Here is a 10,668-nt window from a genome sequence, read left to right as displayed (position 1 = left end):
AACAGTGAATTTTCGTTTTCCCCACACATCCTCATCAACAGTCAAAGCCAATACATTTTTATGTGCTCTGGATCTGCGTGGAGTGCAGTGTGTACTAAGTGTTCTGTACGCCAAAAACTAGTGGTTGGTTTCAAAAAGGGTGGTCGATGTGTAGTAGAGTTACCATACCAACAATGCCATGGGTGCCGCAACGTCCCCGATGCAACATTGCGCCAATAAGGTACACTACGACACATTTTCAATGGCCCTGTACGTGCATCGACATCAAATGTGCATAGCACCCATCCGAAGTCTGGCCAACTACTAGGGAACGGTCGCATTCTGGTCTGTCAGTGTTATCATGCCGATACATTTTTGGATTTTCTGAAATCTGTGATCACCGATGTACAATTTATTTAACAAAATCAACATTGTGACAAATGTAGTTTGACATAATAGAATAGTAATACATTGTCATTGTTCTAGATAAAATTTTGCATCCTTTGTAACTCCCTTCTCTCCCTCTATGTCTCCCCTCTCCCCTTTCTTCCCTCTCTCTCTCTCTCTCTCTCTCTCTCTCTCTCTCTCTCTCTGTCTCTCTTTGTTTGTCCCCCCCCCCCCCTTCCCCATCCCCCTTATCTCCCTCTCTGACTGGACAGGAAACACCAATGCTAAAGATGGAACAGTTAGAATTGTGAAAAAAAACAACAACAGAGCTTTATCAACCGGTCACCTTCTTGATCAGCAGTGACAGGAAAATGGGTCACGGGGCAAGCACCAGCGTGAAGAGAGTTTCCCTGGCACAGAAAAAACCCCGCGTGGAAAGAGAGGAGGAGGAGGAGGAGGATTCCAGGCCGGTGTAAGATTTTATTTCCATATTGTTGGCCCTTTTGCACGTGGGGGTTTCATGCAACATCAGCCTGTACTTACTGAAGATAGTGGTAAATTTCTATTTGTGATTGTAGATTGATTTGCCAAGTAGTGTGATGCAGGGATGATATAAACCAGGCAAAGAAACAAATACTCTTGTGTGTGCCTTCCCCCCTCCCCCACATACACACGCACACACACTAAATATGCACACATGTAAGAGCAGTCACAGACAGTTCAGTGATTTCCCAGAGATGGTCACTGATGGTTAAAGGGGTCACATGATTTTAATTGGACTATACATGTCGAGTAAATAACTGTGCTAAGACATTACAATACTTGTTGTTTTTCAAAGCGCTGTTCATAAAGTCGACTGGGTAAACTTTGGAAATCAATTGTAAATTAATTTAATTTGTTTGATGACAGAGAATAGATATACCGTACACATCTTCATGTCAATTGCATGTCATAAACTGCAGTAATTTTTGTTTGCTTGGTTGTTCAAGTTTCTTAATCCTTAACTTGATTTGAATCATGATTATGGTCTTTCATTGGTGCTTTGGTGAAAAGAATCATATTGTTCACACAGAGATTTATTGATTAAAGCAGCAAGTACATGTACATTAATTCTCTTCTGACAAAATGCATTTTTTGTTTTTCTCTCTAGATGGACAAGATCAAATTCAGATGGATGCATCGTAGAGAGTCTTAACACGAGCAAAACCAAGGTATACTTCTTCTTCTATTGTGTGCCATGTCCTTTCTCTGTGTGTCTGTCATTTGCACCTCTGTCTCATATGCTGTCTGTTAGTAATGGAAGTGTAAACATGTTTTTAGGGAATTTCAGACATATCACTGAATACATCTGGGCCCTGTCTTATAAAGACTTGTGATAGAAATCAATCACAAGTTTATTGAGAGCTGCAATGCAAGTTGTGATTGATTTGGGGACTTGTGATTGATTTGAAGTCTTTATAAGACGGGGCCCTGCTTGTCATGAGCAAATACTCGCTCCTGATAATGTAATGAGAGAGAAGGTATCCACCCAGAAGTCTGTTTCCTAATCCTGTCGTGGATATTCTCCCTGTTGAAAGTATCAACACAAGGTTTGCCATATATGCTCTATTGTTCTAGTGCATGCCAATCAGATTCATTTTTGCAGAGTATTGTTACAAGTTAACATTTGTTACAATTCAAGAATGCTCTAGTACTGGTCCTTGATGAAACCTTGATTGTGTTCATTGTTGCCACTTTTTTTTTTCAATAGCTGGATCTTCTGGAACAGCAGATTACGGAGTTCAAAGAGCTATTCAGGCAAGCAGAACTTAAATATGAGGAGGAGCATGAGAGAGCCACAACTCTTGAAAAGCAGGTTAGTCTGTCAAATAACTGTGCATCAAAGATATAACAAATATATATCTATATTTTTTAAAACTAGTTTTTAACAAACACCAGATGTATACAATCAATATGTTTTGATATGAAGTACAGAAAAAACTGCACACAGAGAAAGTAATTGAAATAGTATTCTCATTTGAACCTGTGTATTGAGTGAACACATACATTCGATCACTAAATGAATTATTACTCCTCAACAGTCACAAATTATAGTCTTGAAGAACTGTTTATGTAGATACTTTAGACAAAGAGTCTTGCGGTCATGCTTTCTGGCCCACTAATTTGCTAGGTATTGAATCAAATGAGTGCATTTGTTCTGCAGCTGGCTGAAGTGGAAGGGACCAACTTTGAGTTGACGGATCAGATCTCGGACCTAGAGGGACAGTTGGAATCCCTTCAGGGAAATTCTGGGTCAGAGGTCAATGACCAGCTAGAACAGGAGTTGACCCGCAGCAATCAGGTCAGTAGAACTTGCCTGTGAAAGTTTTAAAGGGATGATACAGTATTGGTGGAGATGAGAATTGGGCTTTTAACTTTTTGCGAGATACCAAGAAAACACTTATGATATAGTACAGAGCATACCACTTTAAGAGGAATTCAAAGTTTATTTGATGAAAATCGGGTTTGGAGTGACTGAAACATCCAAAAACAAAGTAAAACAAAGCAATCGTAACAAATTGTGGGTCCCACCTATCAGAATTGCTCTTTTTGGATATCTCAGCCATTTCAAAACCAATTTTCATCAAATAAACGTTGAATTCCTCATAGAATTACATGCTCTTTCATATTTCATAAGAGGTTTCTCATTATCTCACCAAAAATGTTAGAAACTTGAAATTAGGTCTCAACCAAAACTATATGATCCCTTTATGCATTCATCGTTAAGTGTCATTACACTCCACATTCAAGTTAGATTCGATTAAAGAGTGAAATCAAACAAACAGAATGGGGGGAGGGGGAGGTCATCAGATGGGACATATACATGTATTATGTATGATATATACATGAAATATGGAAGTTAGCTAATTTCAAAGTTTCTGCATGCTTTCACTGAACAGTGATGTTAAGCTGTAGTTACAACAGTGATGTAGATGAGGTGATTATGCCATCACCTCACAAGTCTTCATGAGAACCGAAGCAAGACTCTAAACCAGTTTCTTGCAAACAGATGCATGCTTTAGCAAAACTGAGACTAAAATCAAGTGATGTTTTTATTTCTCATTGAAACTAGTGAAATCCTTGGGGGAAACAAACTTTTGTTGGCCACTAGCCACTGACAGACCACCCTGTATTGAGACTGAAGTGGGGCATGCAAAAGATCGCTGTATTTTGAGATTATAGTTCACAGGGTGAAACCACACAACGGATTCTAAGTTTGTAGGGGATATCTCAAGAATTAATTTCAAGCTTATTACTGTGATATCTTATCTTTTCTGTTCATAGGGATGTTGTTTATGTCATTTTTCCTTCATTATATGTTCCACAACTTGTTTTTCTTTTGATGCAATATTCATATGGCAGCTTCTTTCATCTGTACAATTTATTTCTTTTGACAAACTATATATTCACAAGAGTTGCTGGATATTCCAGAGCCTTTGCTTTTGATGACAAGTGCTTTTCTCCTTCAAACAGTACCTGATATTTATTTGTATTCACACCTGAAATATACCTGGTGTATATTTCTTCCAAGTGTGTAAAAATATTTGAGATCATACTGAATGAAATTCATTTCATTTCCAGCCACACTACAATTATTCGTAGTTGTGAATGTTTCTTCAAAAGTACATTAAGATTTGTAAAATGCAGTAATATGAAAATGATTTCCTGCATCATTTGTTTGTGTATATTCAAAGCTGATATTGATATTCCACTACTTTTCCCAATATGAGCAACATGTATTGCTAACTGTTCTATGGAATTCTCAATGAGATTTGTTTTACAAGCTGAAGTTTGAAGCTTGCATCAAGGCATTTTTATTATAGGATAGACTATACTACTGTTATTACCAGTCAGTATAGCACTAACTCTACTAAAAAAAAAAATACAACAAGGGGAAAAAGGTGATATTGTTTGGTTTGTGTGTTTGCCATTATTGTGTTTTGTCAGGGGTTTCATTATTTTATTTCAGGGTGGTTTGTTTGTTTGTTTGATTTTTTTTTTTTTTGGGGGGGGGTTGGTATGTGTGTGCATGTTTATTTGTTTCTTTGTCTTTTCTATGAAAGTTCTCATTCACTATTCATTTTACAGGAAGTGGAAAAGCTGGAAATGCAAGTGAAAATACTAGAGGAACAGATGACCTCTATGGTATGTTTATATTCTCTCCAAAACAACCTTGTCTCTACTAGTAATTCTTGAAGTAACCTTTTAAGCATATTCCATGAAAGAGATAAAGGCAATCACTTTGTTTCACTCCTGATCAGGAAATCTGTTCATACTGACATGTGACTTTGAACATGAAAATGTATTTCTATGTGATGATAAATGTTACTAAGTCGTAGTGGTCACCTATTTTTGCATGGTTAAACCATCCAGGTTGTACTGTAACTCATGTAATATTTCTCTCTCCCTCTCTCTCTCTTCTTCTCTCTCTCTTTCTCTACACCTGTATACCTGAAGACTTGTTTCGTAGATTGAAATGAAATAAGAGCCAAGTGCTGTAATATAATATACTATAGACAGATGCCAGATTCAACTTGATGGAAACTTTATAATTACAAAGTGGGATGAATAAATCTCCAGAATTTCTGCTGTCATAATGGTTGACAAGAGTTGTTTGATGTAAAATTATAGTTCTCTGTAACATGGAATATACTATTTAGCACTGAAATAATAATTGCAACATGAACTGTATGCATGATATTCACTGGAAGAATGTGCAGTATGTAAGAATTTTGATTTCATATGCAGAAAATTTGGAAAATGTCCCCTTAATACAATACATTGTACCATAAGGTGGGGGGAAGTGATTGAGTGATATAACTCAGCTATGACATTAAAAGGTAATATATGCAAAATAATTTGCTCATAACTTTTGATACTTTGCCATAAATAAATGACATTATCTTTTCATGTGATTTGTGTATCAACGGATAAAACACACACACACACACACACACACACACACACACACACAAATGTGCATTTCTTACTTTGTTGATTTCGTGACCATTGATTTTGACATGTAAATGAGGGTTAATTACTTTATCTTCAGCGCTCCAAGTTCCGTAAGAAAGTGAGGGCAGCCAACATGGAAGTGACAGAGGCGAAGCAGGAATCCTCGCTGAAAATTTACCGTCTGAAGGATGAGATCAAACAACTAGAAGAGGAGAACCTGAAACTGACTGGTATGTCACAGAGATTTCCTTAGGTGATGTTAGGTTAATTCATTTGTGTGTGTAGTGAGTTTCATTTACATCCATTCCCTTGAATCTAAAATCAAAAGATAGAGACTCCAACCCCAAGCACCTTCTGATCGGGATATTCTCCCGCCTGAAACCCCTATCAAATGGGAGACTCCAACTTGATGTACGAGCACGAAGTTCCTTGCGGTCTAGGGTTCTAGATGTTCTCTCGTGCTATCTAAGGCTTATTTTTCAACATACAATGAAATTGAGTAAGAAATCATTTCAAGTGGGAGAAATTAAATCTCAAGCGGGAGAACGGGAGATTCTGCAAAAATGGGCTTTCGGCGGGAGATCTCCCGTCGAAAGAGGGAGAGTTGGAGTCTCTGAAAAGAAAGTGAAAACAAAAGCCAAAAGCAGCTGATACTAACTGCAGACAAATGCCTTTCCCATGAGCTCACAAAAGATTTTTAGGACGTTAGAGGTGTACAAGCAGCGTTACATCTAATTGCTGTCCGAACATATCCTGTTGTAGTGCATGATGTAATAAAAACATCCACTTTCGTTATATGTTTTTCTTCACAGCATGGACTTGAGTAATTTGTATTATATCATTCTCATCTCTCCTGTTCACTCATATTATGTATTATGTGGCTAATTGGTTCTGTATCTCTTACTCTCTCTCGCAATTCCTTGTCTTCAGAACGAAATCATTGTTTAATCATTTTTTGTTTCTATTTTTTTAATTTCTTTGTGTGTTTATGCTCCCATTTTTCTACCTCTGTATCTGTCTTTCATGAACTTACTGACCTTTTGATAATGACATACTTGGTCACCTGGTGCAGGGAGGCACCTCCCTGCTTGGTGTATGCATGGTATAGTAATTATTGCTTATTCTGGCTGAATTTACAAGATGAAGAATAAGAGGGTACCATTGGTAAATGTGTAGTTGTGTTATTGGAGTATGTCAATAAAACAGAAACATAGATGCATTCATGTGATGACCTTTTAACTCTGACACTCACAGAACGACTAGAACGTGCCAATGCTGGATCCTCTCCATCAGCTGAATCTGGCAAGTTGCATCCAGGACGAGACCAGCCGGTGACAGAGGATTCCCGCATGATGGTCATTTTGGAGCTTTCTGGCAAGGTGTCCAGCCAAGAGGATCACATCCAGGAGCTCACAGCACTCATTGAAGAGAAGGACAAACTGCTGAAGGACCTGTCTGACCAGCTTGCCCAGCACAGGCCCCCCAGTCGACCCCCAAGTGAGGTGCACACCAGCAGGCCTCCCAGCGGGTCATCCAACCGCCCACTCAGCGGGAAGACCTCACGGCAGAGAAGTAGCGGGTCGAGTGCCAAGACCAACAGTAATCGGGATGGTCAATTAATTGCTCATAGGGGTGCTGACCCTCTGGATAGCGATGGCGGTGAGGAGACATTCAGGAGCTCAGAAACAGATGTGTTTGATTACAGGAAAGAGGAACATCGGGGAAGATGTAAGAGGAAGTCAGAGCATGATGGAAGAGAGGGGCGGGATAATGCAGAGGATGATGGCAAAACCCCTGCTGGCAAGGGGCAGATCTCTTCAGAGGATAGAAGAAAAAGTGGTAGTCGGAAAAACAAAGACAGGGTCAGGACAAATAGTAAAGACAGAAAGGATCCTAATAAGAGAATAGAAGACCAGGGAGGAGAAGTCGATGCAGAGAGTATAAGTTCAGTATCCAGAGACCACGGGCAGGTACTGGGTCAGAAATCCAGCAGTCCCAATTCAGTATCAGATCAGTGCTCAAACTCAAGGGTCACTCATACACCCATGTCTTCAAGGAGCACTAAAAGAGCAAACTCTGCCGGCAGTGAAGACTCGGCATTCCATGAGAATGGGGAGGGAACAAAGAGTGCTCCTTCCAGCGCAGGCTCGAGCAGGCTTCGCCGACGATTAAAATCATCTCAGCAACGGGCAGCCTCGATAGACACCCTGCACAGCCAATGTGTGGATTTCCCAAAACCACCTTCCAGGACCAGTGCAAATTTGTATGAGCAGGACTCCGGTCTTGATGACAGTTGTGCAAATCAAGCTTCCAAGCAGATCTCAAATCCTTCAGACCAAGACCTGGATAACTTGCTGCAGGAGCTAATGAGGGAGAGTCCCATGGATGCTGTTCAGGATATCAAGGAGAAGAGAGTTCAAAAGTTTGGTATATCTGAGGATAAGATAAGGAGTCTTATATCAGATGGTGGTTCATAACCTATCCCAGTGGATGTAGACATTACTGAGCCCTGAAATCTTTGTGTTACTCACTCTACTCAGAGCAAGTGTAGAATGAAATGTGAGTAACAAAAATGTCATACAGATGCACAATTATAAAAAAAAAAAACATGGCTACAAGACAGAAAACAAAGTTGAATCTTCTTCTCCAACCATTTTGAGATAGTATAGCAGAAAGGTTGTCTTCAGTCTGATCCATGAAATATCCAGTCCATTAAATGTATGTTGTTGGCATCGTGTCTACCCGTAAAAGGAGAGATTTAGTGTATTACTGAAAAAGTGGAAATTTTTGCTTATGTAATTTTTCGCGCTCAGCTGGGGAGGATGAGTTTTGCTAGTTTTCAATTTTGCAGAATCAAGATATTGACTACTGGAACATATAGCAAGCAAAAATATATACATGCTCTTATTTTGCACTGGTTTCTGGTTGTGCAAAATGTGTGAAAATTTCAATCTGCAAACATTTCCACTTGTACAGTATACATACTGTTCCTCCAAGTACCAAGAGTACTTCTTTTTCAACATTCGAATTCAAATTCAAACTTTATTTTGAATTTTTATCAACAGAATGTACCAAGAAATATGATAAATCTGACATGCGTGTCTTTGATAATATGCATAGCCAGCCAGGGATAACTACATGTTGATGTCTACATGATCAGTACGAAAAAGAAACATGCAATCGTATATATATACACTCTGCAAAAAAAAAAAAAAAAAAAGTGGAGGTCCCCACTCAAAAGACCATGCTTGTATCATGAGGGTACCTCTGAGGGAAGGGGGAAATAAGGGGGGTGAAAAACTTTCAACTACAAAGAGTGTGGGAAACTGGGGAAATCAGGAATAGAAAAAAAAAGAAAGCAAAAGTGTGAAAAAAAAGGTACAGAAAATAGGGAGAAGAGGGAGAGAAAGAGAAAAAAACCCCACAAAACCTAAATCATTTTGATGCATACACCAAGGGCCAAAGCCCATAGAGACAATTAGCCAGGTGTTACGTATAAAGCATCTTCGAAAGTGATACAACACCATCTGAAAGTGATTCAAGCACTATCACACATATTGTGTGTTTTTTATATCGAAATAACCGCATCAGTATGTTCCATTTTGTTTGTTTTTTGCCTTTAATTGGACTATTCTACAGATTTTGTAAGATTGTTAATATTTGAACAGTCATGCCTGAATTTGATACTTGTCCATGGAAGTACGTATAGTTGGAAATTCTTTGTAGTATGTTACACACAACCAAGATGAATAATGAGCACTTCATACTTCTGAGAAGCAGAAAACTTCATTTCACAAAGCATGAAAAAATCCTGCTGTTTTTCATGAGTAAGTGTCCCACAACAATTTTAGATATTTGAAGAATATTGATGGAATTTTAGGAATACATAACTAAAATTTAGGAGGTTTTTTTTTTCTGTTTTTTTTTTTTCAAGTCATGGCGTGAGAAACAATAAAACTCATATCCTTGTAAATCTCAAAGATGAAAAATTGTTTTTCCTGCAAAATTTAGAGGAATTCTTTTTCTTTTTAATTTCTTCAGCAATCATTGTGTTCCAAATATTGCACTTTCTGAAAGTGACAATACCATAGAGACCTTGTGCACTATATCATGTGAGTATTGAGATTAAAAAGACAATTTGTACTACATCCCTGGAGTGTACAGTATTTCCATTGCTTGCTCCCAATGTCTTCATGAGGATCTGGTAATCGTTGTGAGAAGCAAAGTGGTTAGGGCTCCATCTTGTGTTCATGGAGGCAAGAATCATCCCAGTGAGATGTTAGCATGACACCTTAGTCCCTCACAGACAGACCACAGTCACCAGTGCATGAAGCACATCACAACAGTTGCAGTACACCCACCGTCTCATACTTTAACCCATTGAGGACAGACTGATTTTGCTATGACACACATTTCCCATAGACACCTGCCCGAGTATTCTCGGAACTCGTCTTCAACGGGTTAAAGAGGAAGAGTTTCATGAGAACAGTTGTGAGGTTAGATTGTGAGCTCTCTATCACATCCAAAAACATGAATTTATGTGTGACTCTTTCACTATCGAGAGTTCAGACATTTTCCTCCGTCAGGAATTCACAGCGATCAGAAAACAAACAAACTAACAGAAACACATAATCATCTCTAGTTCTACCATTTTGTGTCAGAGGAAGCTGTCCTAATGCCAGCTGTTGAAACTTTTGTAATTGGTTTGGATATGATATCAGAAAGGTTGTTAATAGTGTGGTAGATTCAAAGTGATCAAAAAGCAAACAAACAAACAAACAAAACACATAGTTATCACTAGTTCTGCAGTTTTATGTGAAAGGAAGTTGTCCTAATGCCATCTGTTGAAGCTTTTGTAATTGGTTTGGATATGATATCAAAAGGGTTGCTAATAGTGTGGTAGATTAATTCGTGTTCCATTGCAGAAGTCCAAACAGAACGTTATCAGGCAATGGACCATGCACACCATTGGGTTGTTTGTAAGAAACCCCTCAGATGTGTGAGAGGTTGAAAAATGGAATTCTCACTAAATCTCCATCATAAAAACCTCATGTTTGAATGTTCTATGTTGGGTTGTATTTGCTTTCACTCAGTGCTGAAGGGTGGCTGAAGGCAGTGGCGTATCTAGGGAAAACGGCGCCCGGGGCAAGCGCGAAAATTGCGCCCCTAATTTCTGAAAAAGACTAGTGTTCGACTCCAACCCCAACCCGGTAGGGACTTTAAGCAAAGTCCACATGATATGCTTTTCAAGCCCTTAAAAGGGGTCTTTTGAGGGTGATTTAAATGTAATGAATTTTGATAAATTTT

General features: G+C 38.7%; 1 protein-coding gene across 1 annotated transcript; it reads left to right on the top strand.

The window, feature by feature from the left end:
* The first annotated feature begins 737 nt into the window (after positions 1-737).
* On the top strand, positions 738-7,838 carry LOC139711415 (uncharacterized). Its single transcript, XM_071623298.1, has 7 exons — positions 738-838; positions 1,517-1,577; positions 2,117-2,221; positions 2,570-2,707; positions 4,495-4,551; positions 5,459-5,591; positions 6,616-7,838. The coding sequence occupies exons 1-7, from the start codon at positions 738-740 to the stop codon at positions 7,836-7,838; spliced, it is 1,818 nt and encodes a 605-aa protein (XP_071479399.1).
* The last annotated feature ends 2,830 nt before the right edge of the window (positions 7,839-10,668 follow it).

This window comes from Diadema antillarum, unplaced genomic scaffold, assembly GCF_040938485.1.
Source record: "Diadema antillarum isolate AM-2024a unplaced genomic scaffold, OU_Dant_1.0 seq00001658_RagTag, whole genome shotgun sequence".
In the NCBI taxonomy this organism is placed as follows: domain Eukaryota; kingdom Metazoa; phylum Echinodermata; class Echinoidea; order Diadematoida; family Diadematidae; genus Diadema; species Diadema antillarum.
This window is presented reverse-complemented; position numbering and strand designations above follow the sequence as displayed.

Coding starts and splice junctions, on each gene's coding strand:
- LOC139711415 (XM_071623298.1), top strand. CDS start 738: ATGGGTCACGGGGCAAGCACCAGCGTGAAGAGAGTTTCCCTGGCACAG. Junction 1,578..2,116: donor TTAACACGAGCAAAACCAAG/GTATACTTCTTC, acceptor TTTTTTCAATAG/CTGGATCTTCTGGAACAGCA. Junction 4,552..5,458: donor AGGAACAGATGACCTCTATG/GTATGTTTATAT, acceptor CTTTATCTTCAG/CGCTCCAAGTTCCGTAAGAA.